This window comes from Salmo salar, chromosome 10 (assembly GCF_965601325.2).
Source record: "Salmo salar chromosome 10, fSalSal1, whole genome shotgun sequence".
Lineage (NCBI taxonomy): Eukaryota > Metazoa > Chordata > Actinopteri > Salmoniformes > Salmonidae > Salmo > Salmo salar.
Window position 1 is genome coordinate 90456078 of NC_138300.1, and position 24987 is coordinate 90481064.

The 24987-nt window shown below is 45.6% G+C and overlaps 1 protein-coding gene across 2 annotated transcripts in view; it reads right to left on the bottom strand.

Moving 5' to 3' along the window:
* Positions 1–24987, bottom strand: part of LOC106560819 (N-terminal EF-hand calcium-binding protein 2) — a 151472-nt gene that overhangs the window by 68784 nt on the left and 57701 nt on the right. For both annotated transcript variants that reach the window (XM_014124148.3, XM_014124147.3), the window contains exons 3-5: positions 22108–22216; positions 20043–20068; positions 19594–19691 (exon numbers count right to left, since the gene is read on the bottom strand). In XM_014124148.3, the coding sequence (XP_013979623.1) occupies positions 19594–19691; positions 20043–20068; positions 22108–22216 (233 nt within the window). The remainder of the gene's footprint in view (positions 1–19593; positions 19692–20042; positions 20069–22107; positions 22217–24987) is intronic.

The window sequence follows — 24987 nt, forward strand, 5'->3', positions numbered from 1 at the left end:
CACTGCATTGCAGGCATTAGCAGGCAAAAGACCATGTTCCGCGTTCCCACTGTCTAATAACGGATGTAAAAAAATAACGATAGCAAAAATTAGTTATGTAAAAATGATTTCATACTCCACATTTAGGTGGGACACAAGGGGGTTCAAAATTGTTGTCACAGGGGCACTGCCCTTAACCAACAGCGCAGTTCAAGAAGAGTTAAGAAAATATTTACCAAGTAGACTAAAATAAAAAGTAATAATAAAAAGTAACACAATAAGAATAACAATAATCAGGCTATATACAGGAGGCACCGGTACAGAGTCAGTGTGTGGGGGTACAGGTTATTTGAGGTAATTTGTACATGTACAGTGAGGGGAAAAAGTATTTGATCCCCTGCTGATTTTGTACGTTTGCCCACTGACAAAGAAATGATCAGTCTATAATTTTAATGGTAGGTTTATTTGAACAGTGAGAGACAGAATAACAACAAAAAAATCCAGAAAAACGCGTGTCAAAAATGTTATAAATTGATTTGCATTTTAATGAGGGAAATAAGTATTTGACCCCCTCTCAATCAGAAAGATTTCTGGCTCCCAGGTGTCTTTTATACAGGTAAGGAGCTGAGATTAGGAGCACACTCTTAAAGGGAGTGCTCCTAATCTCAGTTTGTTACCTGTATAAAAGACACCTGTCCACAGAAGCAATCATCAATCAGATTCCAAACTCTCCACCATGGCCAAGACCAAAGAGCTCTCCAAGGATGTCAGGGACAAGATTGTAGACCTACACAAGGCTGGAATGGGCTACAAGACCATCGCCAAGCAGATTGGTGAGAAGGTGACAACAGTTGGTGCGATTATTCGCAAATGGAAGAAACACAAAAGAACTGTCAATCTCCCTCGGCCTGGGGACTGAAGGACTGAAATCCTTCACGGGGATCAATTACTTTTTTCCCTCACTGTATGTGGGGGGAAGTGACTATACATAGATAATAAACAAAGAGTAGCAGCAGTGTACAAAAGGGAGGGGGGTCAATGTAAATTGTCCGGTGGCGATTTTATTAATTGTTCAGCAGTCTTATGGCCTGGGGGTAGAAGCTGTTGAGGAGCCTTTTGGTCCTAGACTTGGCGCTCTGGTACCGCTTGCCGTGTGGTAGCAGAGAAAACAGTCTATAACTTGGGTGACTGGAGTCTCTGACAATTTTATGGGCTTTCCTGTGACACTGCCTAGTATATAGGTCCTGGATGGCAGGAAGCTTGGCCCCAGTGATGTACTGGGCCATTCGCACTACCTTCTGTAGCGCTTTACGGTCAGATGCCGAGCAGTTGCCATACCAGGCGGTGATGCAACCGGTCAGGATGCTCTCGATGGTGCAGCTGTAGAACCGTTTGAGGATCTGGGGACCCATGCCAAATCTTTTCAGTCTCCGGAGGGGGAAAAGGTTTTGTTGTGCCCTCTTCACGACTGTCTTGGTATGTTTGGACCATGATAGTTCATTGGTGATGTGCATTGTCCTGTTGGAATGTGAACCCTCACCCCAGTCTGAGGTCCTGAGCTCTCTGGAGCAGGTTTTCATCAAGGATCGCTTTGTACTGTGCTCCGTTCATCTTTGCCTCGATCCTGACTAGTCTCCCAGTCCCTGCGGCTGAAAAACATCCCCACAGCATGATGCTGTAACCACCATGCTTCACCGTAGGGATGGTGGCAGGTTTCCTCCAGACGTGACACTTGGCATTCAGGTCAATCTTGGTTTCATCTGACCAGAGAATCTTGTTTCTCATGGTCTGAGAGTCCTGTAGGTTCCTTTTGGAAAACTGTCATGTGTATTTTACTGAGGAGTGGCTTCTGCCTGGCCACTCTACCAAAAAGGCTTGATTGGTGGAGTGCTGCAGAGATGGTTGTCCTTCTGGAAGGTTCTTCCATCTCCACAGAGGAACTCTGGAGCTCTGTTAGAGTGACCACCAGGTTCTTGGTCACCTTCCTGACCAAGGCCCCTCTCCCACAATTGCTCAGTTTGGCCAGACAGCAAGCACTAGGAAGAGTCTTGGTGGTTTCGGTTTCAAACTTCCATTTAAGAATGATGGAGGCCACTGTGTTCTTGGGGACCTTCAATGCTGCAGAAATGTTTTGGTACCTTTCTCCAGATCTGTGCCTTGACACAATTCTGTCTCGGAGCTCTATGGACAATTCCTTCGACCTCATGGCTTGGTTTTTGCTCTGACATGCACTGTCATCTGTGGGACCTTATATAGACTGGTGTGTGCCTTTTCAAATCATGTCCAATCAATTGTATTTTCCACAGGTGGACTCCAATCAATTTGTAGGTGTTAAGGCTTGGTAATTGTGGAGGAGGAATGAGGCGCAGGAAGCAGCGAACACAGGGTAGTGGTGTTTTTAATATACACTCACAAAAAACAAATGTTCCCACACACAGGGGAGAAAATACATGCGGCGTACAACAACGTCGACATGAACACAAGCCGTCACACAAGAAACAATCATTAATCCCGCACGAACAGGAGCGGGCCAGCTAAACTAAATAGCCCCTCTAATGGCTAATTGACCACAGGTGTCACAAAATAAAAAAAGGGAAAAGCAAAAGGGAATCGGTGGCAGCTAATAGGCCGGTGACGACGACCGCCGAGCGCCACCCGAGCAGGAGGGGGCGCCACCGTCGGTGGGAATCGTGACAGTACCCCCCTCCTGACGCGCGGCTCCCGCAGCGCGCCGACACCGGCCTCGAGGTCGACCCGGAGGGCGAGGGGCAGGGCGATCCGGACGGAGGTGGTGGAACTCCCTCAACATAGATGGGTCCAGGACGTCCGCCGCCGGCACCCAGCACCTCTCCTCCGGGCCGTACCCCTCCCAGTCCACGAGGTACTGTAGGCCCCTCGCCCGGCGTCGCGAGTCCAGAATGGCCCGTACGCTGTACGCCGGGGACCCCCCGATGTCCAGAGGGGGCGGAGGGACCTCCGGCACCTCATCTTCGTGAAGGGGACCAGCTACCACCGGCCTGAGGAGAGACACATGAAACGAGGGGTTAATACGGTAATAGGAAGGGAGTTGCAACCGATAACACACCTCGTTTATCCTCCTCAGGACTTTGAAGGGCCCCACACACTGCGGCCCCAGCTTCCGGCAGGGCACGCGGAGGGGCAGGTTCCGGGTCGAGAGCCAGACCCTGTCTCCCGGTGCGAACATGGGCGCCTCACTGCGGTGGCGGTCAGCACTCCTCTTCTGCCGCGCACTGGCCTCCTTTAGTGAGTCCTGGACGGCTCTCCAGGTCTCCTTGGAGTGCTGGACCCAGTCCTCCACCGCAGGAGCCTCGGTCTGACTCCGGTGCCATGGTGCCAGGACCGGCTGGTAACCTAACACACACTGAAAGGGTGATATGTTAGTAGAGGAGTGGCGAAGTGAGTTCTGGGCTAACTCAGCCCAGGGAATATACCTCGCCCACTCCCCTGGCCGGTCCTGGCAATACGACCTCAGGAACCTGCCCACCTCCTGGTTCACCCTCTCCGCCTGCCCATTGCTCTCGGGGTGATAACCGGAGGTCAAACTGACCGAGACCCCCAGCCGCTCCATAAACGCTCTCCAGACCCTGGATGTGAACTGGGAACCTCGATCAGAGACAATGTCCTCCGGCACCCCGTAGTGCCGGAAGACGTGGGTAAATAGGGCCTCCGCAGTCTGCAGGGCCGTAGGGAGACCGGGCAATGGGAGGAGACGGCAGGACTTAGAGAACCGATCCACAACCACCAGAATCGCCGTGTTCCCCTGAGAGGGGGGAAGATCTGTCAGGAAGTCAATGGACAGGTGCGACCATGGTCGTTGTGGAACGGGGAGGGGCTGTAACTTCCCTCTTGGTAGATGCCTAGGAGCCTTACTCTGGGCACACACCGAACAGGAAGAGACATAGGACCTCACGTCCTTAGCTAAGGTGGGCCACCAGTACTTCCCCCTTAGACTCCCCACTGTCCTCGCCTCACCAGGATGACCCGCAGTAGGTAGCGTGTGCGCCCACCGAATCAAACGATCACGAACACCGAGCGGCACATACATGCACCCCACGGGCACCTGCGCAGGCGCAGGTTCCAACACCAATGCCCGCTCGATGTCCGCGTCCACCTCCCATACCACAGGTGCCACCAGCCTAGACGCTGGAATGATGGGAGTTGGATCGATGGGCCGGTCCTCCGTGTCATAGAGACGGGACAGCGCGTCGGCCTTAGTATTTAGGGAACCCGGTCTATAGGAGATGGTAAACCTAAACCCGGGCGAAGAACATGGCCCACCTCGCCTGACGTGGATTCAGTCTCCTCGCTGCCCGGATGTACTCCAGGTTTCGGTGGTCGGTCCAGATGAGAAAGGGGTGTTTAGCCCCCTCAAGCCAGTGCCGCCACACCCTCAAAGCTTTAACCACTGCTAGCAACTCCCTGTCCCCCACATCGTAGTTACGCTCCGCCGAACTGAGCTTCTTCGAAAAGAAAGCGCAGGGGCGGAGTTTCAATGGCGCACCCGAGCGCTGTGATAGCACGGCACCCACCCCAGCCTCGGATGCGTCCACCTCCACTACGAACGCTAAAGACGGGTCCGGGTGCGCCAACACGGGTGCGTCGGTGAACAGCGTCTTCAATTCCTTGAAGGCTCCGTCCGCCTCCGTCGACCATCGCAAACGCACCGGCCCCCCCTTCAGCAGTGAGGTAATGGGAGCCGCTACCTGGCCAAAACCCCGGATAAACCTCCGGTAGTAATTGGCAAAGCCTAAAAACCGCTGCACCTCCTTCACCGTGGTTGGAGTCGGCCAATTACGCACGGCCTTAACGCGGTCACACTCTATCACCACCCCCGTGGTGGAAATGCGATAACCCAGAAAGGAGACGGCTCGTTTGGAAAACTCACACTTCTCAGCCTTAACGTATAGGTCATGCTTCAGCAGTCTACCAAGCACCTTGCGCACCAGGGACACATGCGCGGAGCGGGTGGCGGAATATATCAGAATGTCATCGATATATACAATCACGCCCTGCCCGTGCAGGTCCCTGAGAATCTCGTCAACAAAGGATTGAAAGACGGCTGGAGCATTTTTCAACCCATACGGCATGACCAGGTACTCATAATGGCCCGATGTGGTACTAAAGGCGGTTTTCCACTCATCTCCCTTCTTGATACGCACCAGGTTATACGCGCTCCTGAGATCCAGTTTTGTGAAGAACTGCGCTCCGTGAAATGATTCCACCGCCGTAGCGATGAGAGGTAGTGGGTAACTAAACCCCACCGTAATAGCGTTTAGACCTCGGTAATCAATGCACGGACGCAGACCTCCCTCCTTTTTCTTCACAAAAAAGAAACTCGAGGAAGCGGGTGAGATGGAGGGCCGAATGTACCCCTGTCCCAGAGATTCCATGACATATGTCTCCATAGCCGCCGTCTCCTCCTGTGACAAGGGGTACACGTGACTCCTGGGAAGCGCAGCGTTAACCTGGAGATCTATCGCACAATCCCCCTGTCGATGAGGTGGTAATTTAGTCGCCCTCTTTTTACAAAAAGCGATCGCCAAATCGGCGTATTCGGGGGGAATGCGCACGGTGGACACCTGGTCTGGACTCTCCACCGACGTGGCACCTATGGAAACTCCTAGACACCTACCTGAACACTCCTCTGTCGACCCCTGGAGAACCCCCTGTTTCCACGAAATACGGGGATTGTGACCAGCCAGCCAGGGGACCCCCAGCACCACCGGAAACGCAGGCGAGTCAATAAGGAAAAAACGAATGCGTTCCTTATGATTCCCCAGCGTTACCATGTCCAGTGGCACCGTAGACTCCCTGACTAGCCCTGACCCTAATGGTCGGCTATCTAGGGAGTGCACGGGGAAAGGAGAATCTATCGGCACCCGCAGAATGCCCAGCTTAATGGCAAGTCCACGGTCCATAAAATTCCCAGCTGCGCCTGAATCGACTAGCGCCCTATGCTGGGAAGAGGGAAAAAATTTAGTAAACAAAACAGGTAAAAACACATGACCAACAGGGGGTTCTGGGTGAATCTGGTGCTGACTCACCTGAGGTAACCGAGAAGTGTTCTGCCTACCATCTCGACTCCGAGACTGGCTCCTCCGGCACCGGTCGGCCGTGTGTCCTCTCCGACCACAGCTGGTGCAGGAGGAGCCACCTCCTCCGGTGCCCCTTGGCACGGCCCCCCCTACCTCCATAGGGGTAGGGGCGGGGGTGCACGAGGGTGGAACGGGCAGGACCCTCTCCGAACGCCCGCGGGCAGCCAGCAAGTTGACCAGTCGTATGGACATATCTATCAGTTCGTCCAGGGACAGAGCTGTGTCCCGACAGGCCAGCTCCCTGCGGACGTCCGCCCGGAGACTGCAGCGGTAGTGGTCTATGAGGGCCCTGTTGTTCCACCCCGCCCCAGCAGCCAAGGTCCTGAAGTCCAGCGCGAATTCCTGGGCACTCCTCGTCTCCTGCCTGAGGTGGAACAGCCGTTCACCCGCCGCTCTTCCTTCCGGAGGGTGGTCGAACACGGCCCGAAAGCGGCGGGTGAACTCCGGGTAGTGGTCCCTCGCCGAGTCTGGACCGTTCCAGACCGCATTAGCCCACTCCAGAGCTCTGCCCGTCAGGCAGGAAACGAGGGCACTCACGCTCTCCTCCCCCGTGGGAGCAGGTCTGACGGTGGCCAGGTACAGCTCAAGCTGGAGCAAAAACCCCTGGCACCCAGCCGCCTCCCCATCGTACTCCCTCGGGAGAGCCAGACGAAGCGCGCCAGAGCCAGACGTCATGGGAGGCGAAGATGGCTGTATCGGGGGAGGTGGAGGTGGAGAGAGGATACCACTTCTCTCCCATCTGTCCATCCTCTCCATCATCTGGTCCATTGCCGATCCGATGCGATGGAGGACTGTCGTGTGGTGGAGTACGCGTTCCTCAATCGAGGGCAGAGGAGTGGCCGCTGCTCCCGCTGATTCCATGCCTTCTATCGGGGTGCGGGATTCTGTTAAGGCTTGGTAATTGTGGAGGAGGAATGAGGCGCAGGAAGCAGCGAACACAGGGTAGTGGTGTTTTTAATATACACTCACAAAAAACAAATGTTCCCACACACAGGGGAGAAAATACATGCGGCGTACAACAACGTCGACATGAACACAAGCCGTCACACAAGAAACAATCATTAATCCCGCACGAACAGGAGCGGGCCAGCTAAACTAAATAGCCCCTCTAATGGCTAATTGACCACAGGTGTCACAAAATAAAAAAAGGGAAAAGCAAAAGGGAATCGGTGGCAGCTAATAGGCCGGTGACGACGACCGCCGAGCGCCACCCGAGCAGGAGGGGGCGCCACCGTCGGTGGGAATCGTGACAGTAGGAACACCTCAAGGATGATCAATGGAAACAGGATGCACCTGAGCTCAATTTCACGTCTCATAGCAAAGGGAATACTTATGTAAATAAAGTATTTCTTTCTTTTGCTTATACATTTGCAAAAATGTCTAAAAACCTGTTTTCCCTTTGTCATTACAGGGTATTGTGTGTAGATTGATGAGGATTTTCTTTAATCCATTTTAGAATAAGGCTGTAACGTAACAAAATGTGGACAAAGTGAAGGAGTCTGAATACTTACTGTATACACTATATAGTTCCTTACTACATTTTCTTTGTAAAAAGAAAATATATATATTGTTTTGCTAACTCTTGGGCGCAGCAGGGATGAGGAGGTGTGGAGAGGAGAACAGAGAGAAAATGAAAGTGGTGCACACGAAAAAGAAAGAAAGGACAGAAAATCAAAAAAAGGAAAACAACAGGCCAGCGTAAGAAATGTCACATTGGAAAAGTTGCAAACTTGGAAGGTCACTTAGCAAAATAAATAACTTGTCCTGAGTGGATTCAGAAAAAATGTGTGTGTGTGTGTGTGTGCTGAGTCCAGGCTTGAATAAATAAGAGGATAATGAGAGTAGGTCATTAAACAGTGTGCGCAGGACGAAAAGCAGATGAGATGTGTTTAATGAATTCTCATGTTTTCTCTTACTCCTATCCTCCCCCCATGGGAGTGTCCATTAATCATTTCCACCTGCTAAAGAGCCAATTAAAAACGTTCTGGAAACATTTCAGATTTCCTTATTAGCATAACTGATTTTAAAGTACAGTAGTTGGAATATTCAACACACATGTCCTGTACACTTGTGTATTTATTTGGGTACATATTTATGTTTGTTTGGTTATTTTGATATAGTCTAACTGACTGTTATGTGGAAAGTCCTTTTCCCCCAAAGGACTTACTGGATCTATAGCTCACATCTCTTTCCATTAGCATCAAATCCAGTCCCTGCCATCCAGATAATCACAGTGAGTCCTGGTGGTCCAGTGCTGGGTCAGTATGTCAGCTGAAGGGTGAGAAATGACTGTTAGGGAGTCAGCTGCCAATCTTCTCTTAATGACAGCCCCTGACTGACACACAGCCTGCTCTTAGGGGGATACAGACAGACCCAGAACAAAATCACCGCATTGGTAGTTTGGCTGTACAGGTATGAGTGCAATCATTGTGACCAGCCTGTCATCAGAAACAATTCAGCCCAGCAGGTAGAATCCCATAGCGTGACAGTTTCACACAATGCTAATGACATGTTCGCAGGCAACTATGGAAGATCAAGAAGCAAGCAGGGACACAGGTATACCAGCTAGATTTAGGTATGGCACAAACTGCTTCACTGACATTTCCTTCTGTCTCTGTGGAGTGGATTACACCAACAACAATAAAGATTTGTATGCAATACCCAAGATATTCAGGAGTTTTACAAATGAATGCAGCTCTTAACCACCTGAGTAATCCTGCAGCTTAACAAAGACAAGGCTGTAGCGCTAGCACTACCAGAGGAAGGCAGAGATGTAAATCACTCACATAGACACCCAAATTATTCTTAATTACCAAAGCTTTGCGTGAAAGTTCAGGATGCATTATTTCAAGCTCCTTTTTATTAATTACTTAATGACTTTTGAGAATTGGTCTGCATATTTAATTTCCATCCTAAAAAGGGGTTACAACTGTCCCTCTAGTTGACACAGACTTATTAGTGGTGTGTCCCCTGAGACATGAAAGATAGACTCACAGTCTATCTCAAAAACAGAGAAGTTATCAGTAGCTTCTTCTGTAAACCAGTCAGGTCCTCAAGCAAACATCACATGGAGATTTATTAATTACTTAATGACTTTTGAGAATTGGTCTGCATATTTAATTTTCATCCTAAAAAGGGGTTACAACTGTCCCTCTAGTTGACACAGACTTTCACAGGATGAATATTTCATGAAGTGAATGGAAATATCCCATTTACATCACATGGAGTTGAGCCTGGGTTGTTAGATTATCCAAAATGAAATAGACATCAATCTCCTGGGCTTTATTTTCCAGCTACGCGAAAGAGAACCCCTGAGACACTCACCAGGGGAAACGCCATAATGGACATGATTGCAATCAAACTCAAGGGATGCGCAACTCAATACTGTGTCAAAGTTCAAAGGTGGAAAGCAGAACAGCAGGCAGGAGGATTGTGCTGCACACCATAAGGCAGGAATTTGAAGCATGAAAGCAGCATTCTTTAATGCTCCCTCTTTGCCTGGGAGAATTTCACAATCCGTACAGAGGGAAACTACATTTTACAGTTTAGTCATTTAGCAAATGCTTTTATCCAGAGCGATGTACAATTAGTGCATTCATCTTAATAAACAATACATCACAATCGTATCAAGTACATTTTCCTCAACAAAGATTTTTCAGCCATAGTAGGAAAATAACTCTCACAGGGGGCGCCGTGAGAGTTATTTAAGATACTCTTCAAGAGGTTTCAGACATACTGAGACCTTCCACCTGTAAAAGGTTTCAACAGCCGCCCTGTAAACACACTTCACGTTAAAGGAGACGTTTAATGTTTAAGTTTAAACATCAGAGCATAGCAGCAGAGTCGGTGCTGCAAGAGAAGAGAGAAGAACAGGAACAAATGCTGTGAGAGAAGGAGAAATAACAAAAGAAGAGAACGAGAAGAGATTTGTGATGGAGAAAAGAGTGGAGGAGGACATGACAGTGATGGAAAAAAATTGCTTTTCTAAATCATTGAAGGTGTTCTTGTTTGTAGTCATTCAGCTGTGTTTAAACAGAAATGGTTTTCATCCGAAGTGCCATCTCTCTCCTCCCCAAGGTCCTGAGGAAGCCATTGCAGCACAGCCAACCATGTGAACACAGCAGCACCAGTAGCTGCAGCACTGCCTAGCGCAGCACCGTAAAAAGGACCATCAATATTTAAAGAGTGAACTCCTAGACAGTGTACGCCTAGATAGTTTACAACAGCCATTCAGCCAACTCTAAGGACTCTAACCTGCAGTACTTATATATAGCTCGGTTCCGTCAAGTACCAGGACTGTAAACTGCACGGCATGCCGATATCCAGCCTGGAGAAAGAGAGCAATGGTGAGGGCTGAGATAGACTGATACATAAAACAGCAGTTGTTCAACACAGTCGTTCAACGCATTTCCGCTTTGTCTCCGTACTGTTGTACTGTTTCTTGCCACTTGGCTAGCTGCCAAACTTTTTCGCTTTTTACTCTTAATAACTATATAATCAAACTACGGATTTAATAAGTTTACTAAGGTCTTAGTTTTGTCCTCCAACAACTTTTTAAATTAAATTTACTCACCCCGTACGCTTTATCTGGACATAGATCTGCAGGAGCTCTGCAGGAGTGAAGATAGCAGAGTTGCAAGCTCAGCTTCAGACGCAATCGTTAGGCATGGGAAATTTAAGTGTAGGAAAGGAAGATAGAGCGTCTGTGCCACCAGTAAATACAGGGAGTATTGTTAATCCTCCTGTACAGCCCCTGCAGCTGGACAATTTTCTAATGGCTTCTGGAAAGAAATGCATTTGGCATGCTTAACCGGTATCGCTCATTCAGCCGATAGAAACTTTCAACTGGTTTCCCCCACTAAGCAACGAGCCTAAGTCAGAGCCCGAGCCTTCTCAGGTCTCTCCTCCACCCGTTATGGGATCTGAGCCGCCGGGGCCTCCCACCATTAGCTCTGACAAATTGAAAAACCCTAGTCATTGGCGACTCCATTACCCGCAGTATTAGACTTAAAAAGAATCATCCAACAATCATTGTTTACCAGGGGGCAGGGCTACCGATGTAAAGGCTAATCTTTAGATGGTGTAGGCTGAGACTAAAAGTGGCGAATGTAGATGGTATAGGGATATTGTTATCCACGTCAGCACCAGCGATGTTAGGATGAAACAGTCAGAGGTCACCAAGCACAACATAACTTCAGTGTGTAACCTAGCTAGAAAGATGTGTTGGCATCGAGGAATTGTCTCTGGCCCCCTCCCAGTTAGGGGGAGTGATGAGCTCTACAGCAGACTCGAACAACTCAATCGCTGGCTGAAAACTGTTTTCTGCCCCTCCCAAAAGATAGAATTTGTAGATGACTGGCCCTCTTTCTGGGACTCCCCAACAAACAGGACCAAGTGTTGCCTACTGAGGAGTGAAGGACTCCATCCAAGCTGGAGGGGTGCTGTCATCTTATCATCAACATAGACTGGGCTCTAACTCCTCTAGTTCCACAATGAGATAGAGTGCAGGCCAGGTAGCAGGCTGTTAAGCAGCCTGCCAGCTTAGTGGAGTCTGCCACTAGCACAGTCAGTATAGTCAGCTCAGCTTTCCCATTTAGACTGTGTCTGTGCCTCGATGTAGGTCAGGCAAAACTAAACATGGCGGCGTTCACCTTAGCAATCTCACTGGAATAAAGACCTCCTCCATTCCTCTCATTATTGAAAGAGATTATGATTATATCTCAAAATAGGACTACTTAATGTTAGATCCCTCACTTCCAAGGCAGTCATAGTCAATGAACTAATCACTGATCATAACCTTGATGTGATTGGCCTGCCTGAAACATGGCTCAAGCCTGATGAATTTACTGTGTTAAATGAGGCCTCTCCTCCTGGTTACAATAAAGACCATATCCCCTGCGCATCCCGCAAAGACGGAGGTTTTGCTAACATTTATGACAGCAAATTAAAAAAACAGTCTGTCTTTTGAGCTTCTAGTCATGAAATCTATGCAGTTTACTTGATCACTTTTTATAGCTACTGTTTACAGGCTTCCTGGGCCGTATAACAGTGTTCCTCACTGAGTTCCCTGAATTCCTATCGAACCACGGTAGATAGTCATAGCATATAATATTCCATTTTTTGGTGACTTCAATTTTCACATGGAAAAGTCCACAGATCAACTCCAAAAGGTTTTCGGAATCATCATCGACTCAGGGGGTTTTGTCCAACATGTCTCCTGACCTACAGTACCAGTCAAAAGTTTGGACACACCTACTCATTTCAGGGGTTTTCTTTATTTTTACTATTTTCTACATTGTAGAATAATAGTGAAGGCATCAAAACTATGAAATAACACATATGGAATCATGTAGTAACCAAAAAATTGTTAAACAAATCAAAATATACACTGCTCAAAAAAATTAAGGGAACACTTAAACAACACATCCTAGATCTGAATGAAAGAAATAATCTTATTAAATACTTTTTTCTTTACATAGTTGAATGTGCTGACAACAAAATCACACAAAAATAATCAATGGAAATCCAATTTATCAACCCATGGAGGTCTGGATTTGGAGTCACACAAAATTAAAGTGGAAAACCACACAACAGGCTGATCCAACTTTGATGTAATGTCCTTAAAACAAGTCAAAATGACGCTCAGTAGTGTGTGTGGCCTTCACGTGCCTGTATGACCTCTCTACAACGCCTGGGCATGCTCCTGATGAGGTGGCGGATGGTCTCCTGAGGGATCTCCTCCCAGACCTGGACTAAAGCATTCGTCAACTCCTGGACAGTCTGTGGTGCAACACGGCGTTGGTGGATGGAGCGAGACATGATGTCCCAGATGTGCTCAATTGGATTCAGGTCTGGGGAACGGGCGGGCCAGTCCATAGCATCAATGCCTTCCTCTTGCAGGAACTGCTGACACACTCCAGCCACATGAGGTCTAGCATTGTCTTGCATTAGGAGGAACCCAGGGCCAACCGCACCAGCATATGGTCTCACAAGGGGTCTGAGGATCTCATCTCGGTACCTAATGACAGTCTTTAACATTGTGTTGTTAAAGTGTTCCCTTTATTTTTTTGAGCAGTATATTTTATATTTGAGATTCTTCAAAGTAGCAACCCTTTGCCTTGATGACAGCTTTGCACACTCTTGGCATTCTCTGAACCAGCTTCATTAGGTAGTCACCTGGAATGCATTTCAATGAATGTGCCTTGTTAAAAGTTAATTTGTGGAATTGTTTTCCTTTTTTTCGAGCCAATCAGTTATGTTATGACAAGGTAGGGGTGGTATACAGAAGATAGCCCTGTTTGGTAAAAGTCCAAGTCCATATTATGGCAAGAACAGCTCAAATAAGCAAAGAGAAATGACAGTCCATCATTACTTTAAGACCTGAAGGTCAGTCAATCCGGACTTTGAAGTTTCTTCAAGTGCAGTGGCAAAAAACATCAAGAGCTATGATGAAACTGGCTCCCATGATGACCACCACAGGAAAGGAAGACCCAGAGTTACCTCTGCTGCAGAGGATGAGCTCATTAGAGTTATCAGCCTCAGAAATTGCAGCCCAAATAAATGCTTCACAGAGTTCAAGTAACAGACACATCACAACATCAACTGTTCAGAGGAGACTGTATGAATCAGGTCTTCATGGTCGAATTGCTGCAAAGAAACCACTACTAAAGGACACTGATAAGATGAAGAGACTTGCTTGGGCCAAGAAACACGAGCAATGGACATTAGACAGGTGGAAATCTTTCCTTTGGTCTGATGAGTCCAAATTTGCAATTTTTGTTTCCAACGTCCGTGTCTTTGTGAGACGCAGAGTAGGTGAACGGATGACCTCTACATATATGGTTCCCACCGTAAAGCATGGAGGAGGAGGTGTGATGGTGTGGAGGTGCTTTGCTGGTGACACTGTCTGTGATTTATTCAGAATTCAAGGCACACTTTACCAGCATGGCTACCACAGCATTCTGCAGTGATACGCCATCACATCTGGTTTGCGCTTAACGGGACATATAATTTGTTTTTCAACAGGACAATGAACCAACATACTTCCAGGCTGTGTAAGGGCTATTTGACCAATAAGGAGAGTGATGGAGTGCTGCATCAGATGACCTGGCCTCCACAATCACCTGACCTCAACTCAGTTGAGATGGTTTGGGATGAGTTGGACCACAGAGTGAAGGAAAAGCAGCCAACAAGTGCTCAGAATGTGTGGGAACTCCTTCAAGACTGTTGGAAAAGCATTCTAGGTGAAGCTGGTTGAGAGAATACCAAGAGTGTGCAAAGCTGTCATCAAGGCAAGGGTGGCTACTTTGAGGAATCTCAAATATAACATATATTTTGATTTGTTTAACACTTTTTTTGGTTACTATATGATTCCATATGTGTTATATCATAGTTTTGATGTCTTCACTATTATTCTACAATGTAGAAAATAATAAAGCCTTGAAGCAAGCTTCCAGAATGATGAAATGGAAATGGCGCTCCACCAAACTGGAAGTTTTCCGACTAGCTTGGAAAGACAGTACTGAATTTCGAAGAGCCCTCACTGCTGCACGATCAACCTACTTTTTCAACCAAATTGAGAATAAAAACAATACCAAATGTATTTTTGATACTGTCGCAAAGCTAACTATAAAGCAGCATTCTCAAGAGAAGATGGCCTTCACTTCAGCAGTGATGAATTCATGAACTTCTTTGACGAAAAGAGTCTGCACAGAACTGCCAGGACCTAAAATCAATGGAGACACTCAAGTTTTGCAATCCTGTATCTCTCGACACATTCACAAAAATAGTCATGGCCTTTAAACCTTCCAGCTGCCTACTGAACCCTATTCCAACTAAACTACTGAAATAGTTCAACTCCTATGTTGAACATAATAAACTGCTTCCTATCCTCCAGATGTGTACCAAACTCACTAAAAGTGGCAGCAATAAAGCCTCTCCTGAAAAAGCCAAACCTTGATCCCCCCCCCCCCAAAAAAAATTATCGGCCTATTTCGAATCTGCCATTCTTCTTCTTCTAAAAAAAAAAAGCAACTCACTGCCTTCCTGAAGATAAATAATGAATACAAAACACTCCAATCTGGTTTTAGACAACATCATAGTACTGAGACTGCACTCGTGAAGGTGGTAAATTACCTTTTAATGGCGTCAGACCAAGGCTCTGTATCTGTCCTCTTGTTCCTAGACCAGGGGTACTCAACTACTATTTAAGAAGGTCCAGAGACACAAATTTCCTAGGTGGCAAAGTGGTACAGCGTAGTAACAAACATAGTCGTCCACGACTTAGGAAACATGTTGTTATATAAAATGTACATTAAATACATTAAATGAGACTATGAATTAAATACAACTTCTTTCGAATGTAAACGTACAACATTGCATCAACATTGCTGAAGAACAAAAGTGGTTGCATAATTGTCTATGCAAAATGTGCACTGTGAACCATTGTACATTGGCCTTGAATTAATATATATATATTTAAATAAAATACAGTGCATGTTTTCTGGAGAACAAAGGAGAGTTTAACAAAAATAATCATCTGAATGGGCAGAATGTCATTGTGGGCCATGCAATATTCATGTATAAGTCACTCTGGGCCTTACCTTGCATTAATGAGAGAAATTACACTTTCTGTCTCCTGCCAATGCTTTGAACTTTGGCACAAATGGTGTGAGAGCAACTCTGAGACAATGGTGCAGGTGTTCATTGGTGTGCCTGGTACAGTATTTGTTTTTAGTTCATTGTGGAGAAGGCTGATTCACAGCTGTATGTGGAGCCAACCATAGTCAGGATGTATAATGCTAGTTTCTTGAGAACAGTGACATCAGCTGCAGGCACCATCTTTCCCAGAAAGTATCAGGGTCACAATATCCAGCCTGCTCATTCAAAGCCACATTTTCTTGCAGCTCAATCAACTCCATTTGTTGTGATGCAACATCTATCTATCTGAAGATCTGTTTTGCTTCTTCTGACAACTTTGTCACATTTGTGACCAAGAATGGGGTTCTGGATGAGCAGCAGCAGTTATCTTCCAACAGTGAAGTCATCAAAGCAAGCCTTGAAGTTATCCTTCAGCTTCTGGGTGAAATCAACATTGTTGGGAACATCTTTGTCTCCCTGCATTTGCACCAAAAGATTGGGGAAGAGGACAAATTCTCCCTGGAGATCATTCTAGAAAAGCGCCAATTTCTTCTGAAAAGCCCGGTCTGCTGTTATCATGTCACACACTGTGTTGTCCCGTCCCTGCAGCTTAACATTCAGTTGATTAAGGTGCCATGTAATGTCTGTCAAAAATGAAACTTCTCCTCTTCTGAAAACTCAGAAAATTGAGTTGCCTTGTCACTATTTTGCTCTCATAAGAAAGCTTTGATTTCCTCCTGAATGGCCCCAAAATTTTCCAGAATCCTGCCTTTGCTCAGTCATCTGACATTGTTGTGCCGTAGTAAGTAATCAAAACTGGCATTGGCCTCTGTCAGAATGCCTTGTAGCAGGCGGTGTTGTAGGGATGATGTCGCTCTCAAAAAGTTGAGAAGTTTCATCATCGTTGTCATGACCTCAGAATACTATTTTCACAGACTGACACACAGGACAAATTGATGGATGATGCAGTGAGATGTCAGGTCAGGGTGGTCCTCTTTTATATGTGCAACCAGTCTCCTCCCTCTTCCTATCATGGCTGGAGCTTCATCTGTGGTGACTTCAGATCTATCTCCCTTTTGTCAGCATCCCTTTGATGGCCTCATGCATATCCTGTCCTCGCGTGTGTGCTTCTAGATTTGTTAAGCCCAACAGCTCCTCACAGAATTCCTTGTTTCGTTATAAAATCTGACAAACACCAGAAGCTGGGCATTATCAGTGTTATCTGTTGATTTATCCACAGCTAATGAAATACATGTTGCATTCTGAATAGCCTCAACATGTCACACCCTGATCTGTTTCACTTGACATGATTGTCTCCACCCCTTCCAGATGTCGCTTATTATCCCTGCTGTATATATCCCTGTGTTTCCTGTCTCTCTGTGCCAGTTCGTCTTGTATACTTTTCAAGTCAACCAGCGGTTTTCCTGTACTCCTGCTTCATTCTCTTTTGCTAGTCCTCCCGTTTTTTTGACCCTTGCCTATTTTCTGGACTCCGTACCCACCTGCCTGACCATTCTGCCTGCCCTGACCTCGAGCCTGCCTGCCACTCTGTACCTCCTGGACTTTGAACTGGTTTTGACCTTTTGCCTGTCCACAACCATTCTCTTGCCTACCCCTTTTGGATTGTTTAATAAATACTCAAACCATCTAACTCCCATGTCTGCATCTGGGTCTCGCCTTGTGCCCTTATACATCAAGTTGTGAAGTTAAATCTTCAGCTAATATTTCAGTTCTCCTCATTGCTGTGGAATCTGACAGTGGGATCTGTTTGATATTTTCCCTGAGCTCATCTTTTTTTAACCCTCAAGCAAGGTGTCAGCAACTTCACACATGCATTCTTCTAACATCTCAGCGTCTGAATTGTTTTGGGGTGTTTTCCCAAAACCCAAGCTATCCTCAGTGAACACTCCATTGCACGTTGTTAGGCTGTCAGAGAATTGACAAGGACCTTGGTAGACTTCTCATATTGGGATTTGAGTTGGTTAATCTTGTTTGTTCTCACCTCTGTGTTCAGGGGATACATCTGATCGAATTTACTGTGCCTGGTGTTATAATGACGCTTAACATTGCCTGCTTTCACGAGAGCTACAGACTCATTGCATATCAGGCACATTTGTTTTATGCTAGTTGCGGGGAGAATTAACAAATACAATCAACGGATCAGAGAATGAATCTAGTACTGAAAGTATAAGCTACAGTTAGCTAGCACTGCAGTGCATTAAATGTGGTGAGTAGTTGACTCAAAGTGAGAGAAAGACAATAGTTGAACAGTTTTGAACAAATACATTTATTCCAAAGTGAAGGAGAAGCAAGAGAGTGATAGAGAGAGCTAGCTATATTTCATTGTGTATATATATATAAATATATATAAATATAACATTTTTGTCCAATTGGTAGTTACAGACCTGTCCCATTGCTGCAACTCCCGTACGGACTCGGGAGAGAAAGGCAAAGAGCTGTGCTTCTTGACACAACACCCACTTAACCCGGAAGCCAGCCGCACCAATGTGTCGGAGGAAACACCATACACCTGGCGACCGTGTCAGCGTGCATTGCGCCCAGCCTGCCACAGGAGTCGCTAATGCACAATGGGACAGGAACATCCCTGCCAGCCAAACCCTCCCCTAACCCGGACGACGCTGGGCCAATTGTGCCCCGCGCCGTGGGTCTCTCGGTCGCGGCCGGCTGCAACAGAGCCTGGACTTAAACCAGGTTCTTTAGTGGCACAGCTAGCACGATGCAGTGCCTTAGACCACTGTGCTACTCGGGAGGCCCTATTTTTTTTACTTTCACTTACTTAGCTAATATCTAATGCAGCTAGCTAGTGTAGCCTACTCATACACCTGGCTCAAACAGAGAGGAAGGGGAAGGGGAGTTACCTGACTATGACTATCCAACACTGGAACTCTTCCAAGTCAAGGTAAACTTTTGGTTTGATTAATTTATTGCCACCAGGACCTGCTAAACTGCTTGCTGCTGAATGTACACTGTACTGCCTGATTGTTGCGGGTTTACTAACACGTTAGTTCTAGTAGCTATGTTGACTCTGACGTGACAGTGATGTAGGCTGTGTTTAGTGGTTAGCAGTCATGATATGTTTTCTTCACCTGGCCACAGACAGCTGATGTGTTGTGCACTGAAGTCTACAAGCGAAGGGAAAATGTGAGAGAAAGGAAGAGTGTAGATAGATGCGAGAAGGAATTATATGAATGTGTCACCACTGTCTGTCATCTTTATTACTCAAAATTCTCTGTCCACATATGTTGTAAACTTTCATTCATAGGCTAAGTTGTAGCAACCTCATGATGGATATAGGGAAAATGTGAGTATCATGTAGTAGCCTAAACCTATCGACGTTACATTCAGTTGGGTGAATGGAATATGAATGACAGTCATCCAATAGGCTGTAATATAAAATATGGCCATATTCCCCCCAAAATATATTGATCCTGTCACATCTTAAACGACACCCGAACGCCACTGGTTTCTACGATAACATGGATTCTTAACAACATGATGCAACTTTGTTGCAAACAAGTCTTCGGTTACCTGGGCTGCCATAGAAATCTATTTCTATGGCAACACATGCAGTCAGGAGCGGGGGAGAGGAGAACATGTGTGTCTTACATTTAATAAAAAAAATGTTTTTTTGCCGTTGCTATTCCAACGGTTATAACTGTGACCGCGGTCATTTGGCTGAGTAATAACCGTCATTCAAAATTCCATGACCAACACAGCCCTGAAAACACATGCAAATGATTAATACATACAGTAGTATAGACAGGACAAACTGGCAGACGGACATGCACACACACATCTAATAGCACCTATTAGTGTAGTGTACCGGGTTGAGACTCACCTTCTTGGTGAAGTCCATGGCTCTGAGGATGGACAGGTTGAGAGTCTCCAGGGAGGCCAGTACACCCTCATAGTCACCCATGTGTTTGGCAAAGTAGTCTGGAAGGACAGGGAAGAGGACAGTGGTAAGAGGGGCAAACACACACAGGCATGCACAACACACACACACACACACACACACACACACACACACACACACACACACACACACACACACACACACACACACACACACACACACACAGGCACTTCATGTGATCTATGGGATAACGGACTAGCTACGTGATTAATCAATGCAGATATTCTACTGGGATGGTTGGGATGAAAAACTACTCATGGCATATTAACAATCTGGTTATACGTTCACATATCCAATACATCCAAAGACACAAACAAACGTCATGTAAAGCTCACAGATACACACACACAGATGAATCTGTTAAAACTTACCACAGAGTTCCTTAGTGTCAACATTACTAACACACCACAGGTTAGAGCAGCATAGGGAGAGAGAGAGCAGGAAGAGGCAGTGGGAGAATGGGGTAAGAAACAGAGGAAAGGCTGGCATGCGACACAACATGGATCTACAGTATAAACCCTCTATATCTATACTTATCCATCAGGGGGGACCAGCAGGTTACAAGACCCGAACTTGAATCAGAAGCATATCTGTGCCCATGAATTCAGCTTCAGGTCACTAAATCGTTATTAATTTTGAATCTTATTCTTTGGCATGAAACTGCTACATATCACTGATTACAAATTACAATCTGCCGGAACCAGATTGATGAGGAGCAGGAATAAGGAGAACAGTTCATCTTTGCTTGCTGTGGTCCAGTCAGCTGATAAATTAGATTGCCATTAAATAGCAAAAGCTTACATTGTAATTTAACATTCTAAACAGGCCAATCAATTACCCCCCAACAGTAACTGGTTATACTGTTGAGTAATGGGGGTGACAGGTAGCCTAGTGGTTAGAGAGTTGGGCCAGTAACCGAAAAGTTGCTAGATTGAATCCCCAAGCTGACAAGGTAAACATTTGTCGTTCTGCCCCTGAACAAGGCAGTTAACCCACTGTTCCTAGGCCATCATTGTAAATAAAATTTTGTTCTTAACTGACTTGCCTAGTTAAATAAATAAAACAAGTAATGGTGAAGGAAACTTTCTGATAATATCTAAAGATGTGTTTGATAAAAAATATAAAGTCCTGATTAAAGAGAAATTTAGGGGAACCATAAAGTTATTTCAATTGATATTCTAATGAGAGAAAGCATTTAGTGTCGGAAAATAACAAGGTTGATGTCATGGATAGCCACGGGTAAAAGGCAGAAAGAGTGGCAGGAGATAAGAGGAGAGACCACAGGTAACACAGGAACTGGAAGACTGGCCTTAGTCTCTGCAATTCTTTCATCATTCTCCATCTCTTTTCCTGATGCTTCATCTTTCTCTTCATCATTCTCCTTTTCTCTTTTTTTAATCTAAAGGTGTCATCAACAAAGGCCTGTCAGCTGAAGGTTACACCAGTTCCACATCAAAAGACCTTCAAAAAGTGGATGTGATATTTATGAGTATAGATAAATTGTATACTTTTGCAAACACACACACACACACACACACACACACACACACACACACACACACACACACACACACACACACACACACACACACACACACACACACACACACACACACACACACACACACACACACACACACACACACACACACACACACACACTCACACACACAAACACACACACGCACATACACACGGCAGTTTTTTATTGTAGCTCAGACTTGTGAAATTTCCTCCTCAATGTAACACACTTTATTTGAACAGTCCAGATGATGAATTACATATTACAGATCTAGTTCACTAGATCAAAATACACACAGGCAGAGTTGGCCTACTGTATAGTGCGGGTTAGCGTTTCAGTCATTAATCTTGTTCTGGAGGCAGCTCTGCAGAGTGGTCACTAGATGGCACAGCCACAAAGTCATCAAATCTGATTTTAAACCTAACCCTAACCTTAAACCTAACCTTAACCACACTGCTAACCCTAATGCCTAACCCTAAACTTAAATTAAGACCAAAAAGCACATTTTAGTTTTCATGAATTCTTACAATATTGCCAATTTTGTCTTTGCAGCTGGCTCATCTAAGGGGAAATCGCTCAGTTCTGCCTCCAAGACAAGACTCATGACAATAAACATCAACTTGCCTGTATAGCACTTCACAGCACAAACACACATTCCTATAGGATACGCCCATTTACATATGCAGACACGCACACAAGTCTTTTGCAGCCCTATATGTTAGTGAACAGGCTACTAGCATGAATAGAGGGGAATAGAGGTTCTGGGATAGCCCAGCAATGGATAAAAGTAGACTAGAGAACTAGAGGATAGTTTCATATAGCTTCAATGATATCTCCACACTGAGGTCCAGACCCATTGTGCCCATCAGTAGCTCTGCTCTGCTGTTGCAGTGAGATGTGATGCTCTGTCTCACCTGGTGTTATCAGAGTCAATTGTGTGAAACAGCTTCTCCAGTTCTTCTTCGTTCAGCGTCCCGTCGGAGAAGAACGCCTGGAACTCGTCCAGAGATAGCTTCCCATCATCTGCAGGCAGAAGAGGAGCAGATGAGAGGAAAGGAGGAGACATCCATCAGGTTAACAGCTGCCCTTAGCCACGCTGCCATTAGCCATGCAACTACACACACCGTGATCACTGTCATTACACCCTGGGCTCATTGTGACAATCATATACACACAGTGATCAATAAACATCCTCTTTAGCGTTATATCATTATCGCCATTATCATCACGAACAATGTCAAAACCAGCATAATGATCGTCATAACAATAATCATCATCATCATCTTCATCATCCGCATCACGATCTATAAAAATCTCCCTGCAATCTTCGGGCTCAATGCTGAACCATTATTGATTATGATAAAGAATGTATACAATGCTTTGGGCATTTGCGAGCTGTAAGATCAATGAAGTGAAAACCACTTGCAGAGCTTTTGATATAGGCCTTATCTCAGAATGATTCTAGAGTGAAGTACAGTTGAAGTCGGAACTTTACATACACTTAGGTTGGAGTCATTAAAACTTTCACTTTTTTCAACCACTCCACAAATGTTTTGTTAACAAACTATAGTTTTGGCAAGTCGGTTCGGACATCTGCTTTGTGCTTGACACAAGTAATTTATCCAACAATTGTTTAGAGACAGATTATTTCACTTATAATTCACTGTATCACAAGTCCAGTGGGTCAGAAGTTTACATACACTAAGTTGACTGTGCTTTTAAAGAGCTTGGAAAATTCCAGAAAATTATGTCATGGCTTCAGAAGCTTCTGATAGGCTAATTGACATCATTTGAGTCAATTGGAGGTGTACCTGTGGATGTATTTCAAGGCCTACCTTCAAACTCAGTGCCTCTTTGCTTGATATCATGGGTAAATCAAAAGAAATCAGCCAAGACCTCAGAAATTTTTTTGTAGACCTCCACAAGTCTGGTTCATTCTTGAGAGAAATTTCCAAACGCCTGAAGGTACCACGTTCATCTGTACAAACAATAGTACACAAGTACAAACGCCATGGGATCACACAGCCGTCATACCGCTCAGGAAGGAGATGTGTTCTGTCTCCTAGAGATGAACGTACTTTGGTGCGGAAAGTGCAAATCAATCCCAGAACAACAGCAATGGACCTTGTGAAGATGTTGGAGGAAATAGCTACAAAGTATCTATATCCACAGTAAAACGAGTCCCATATCGACATAACCTGAAAGGCCGCTCAGCAAGGAAGAAGCCACTGCTCCATAAAAAAGCCAGACTACGGTTTGCAACTGCACATGGTGACAAAGATTGTACTTTTTGGAGAAATGTCCTCTGGTCTGATGAAACAAAAATAGAACTGTTTGGCCATAATGACCATCGTTATGTTTGGAGAGGGGGAGGCTTGCAAGCCGAAGAACACCATCCCAACTGTGAAGCACGGGGGTGGCAGCATCATGTTGTGGGGGTGCTTTGCTGCAGGAGGACCTGGTGCACTTCACAAAATAGATGGCATCATAAGGAGGGAAAATGATGTGGCTATATTGAAGCAACATCTCAAGACATCAGTCAGGAAGTTAAAGTTTGGTCGCAAATGGGTCTTCCAAATGGACAATGACTCCAAGCATACTTCCAAAGTTGTGGCAAAATGGCTTAAGGACAACCAAGTCAAGGTATTGGAGTGGCCATCACAAAGCCCTGACCTCAATCCTATAGAAAATGTGTGGACAGAACTGAAAAAGCGTGTGCGAGCAAGGAGGCATACAAACCTGACTCAGTTACACCAGCTCTGTCAGGAGGAATGGGCCAAAATTCACCCAACTTATTGTGGGAAGCTTGTGGAAGGTTACCCAAAATGTTTGACCCAAGTTAAACAATTTAAAGGCAATGCTACCAAATACTAATTGAGTGTATTTAAACTTCTGACCCACAGGGAATGTGATGAAAGAAATAAAAGCTGAAATAAATCATTCTCTCTGATATTATTCTGACATTTTACATTCTTAAAATAAAGTGGTGATCCTAACTGACCTACGACAGGGAATTATTACGAGGATTAAATGTCAGGAATTGTGAAAAACTGAGTTGATATGTATTTGGCTAAGGTGTATGTAAACTTCCGACTTCAACTGTACATGGCTGCTACAGGCAGCTGGAGGTGGGAGAGAGTCTGCTGCAGACTCCAACTGAAACAGGGCTAGAAACAGACCTAAGCCCCGGTACCAAACTTAGTCCCCAGCCCCACCCTTAGCCCCAGACTCCAAGCCCAGTCCCAGCCAGGAGGACTCCAGCCAGCTTTTAAGGACTACAGGAGCCTGTGGAGCCGTGCTGTGCCCTGGCTCACCATGTGAATAGGAAGGAAATGAAATATTCATACCACTATGTTTGCCCTTGAAGCTGTTCAGCTGGACTTTTGGCTATTGGACAAAGTGTGGGCTCTAAACTCCAGTGTATGAAAATGACTGCAGCGCAAGCCTAAAATTAACGAGTGGTTTTAGTTATTGCCACCAACCAGAACTATTGAGACTTCTTTAGGATTAGTGGACTGTCCAATTTACAGTAGATATTACGGTGAAAGAATACCATGCTACTGTTTGAGGAGAGTGCACAGTTTTGAACATGAAAAGTTATTAATAAACAAATTAGGCACATTTGGGCAGTCTTGATACAACATTTTGAACAGAAATACAAATAAATACTAAAACTTTGCACATACACTGCTGCTGTCTACTGGCAAAAATCTAAATTGCACCTAGGCTGGAATAATACATTATGGTCTTTCTCTTGCATTTCAAAGATGGTACAAAATAAATATACAAAAAAA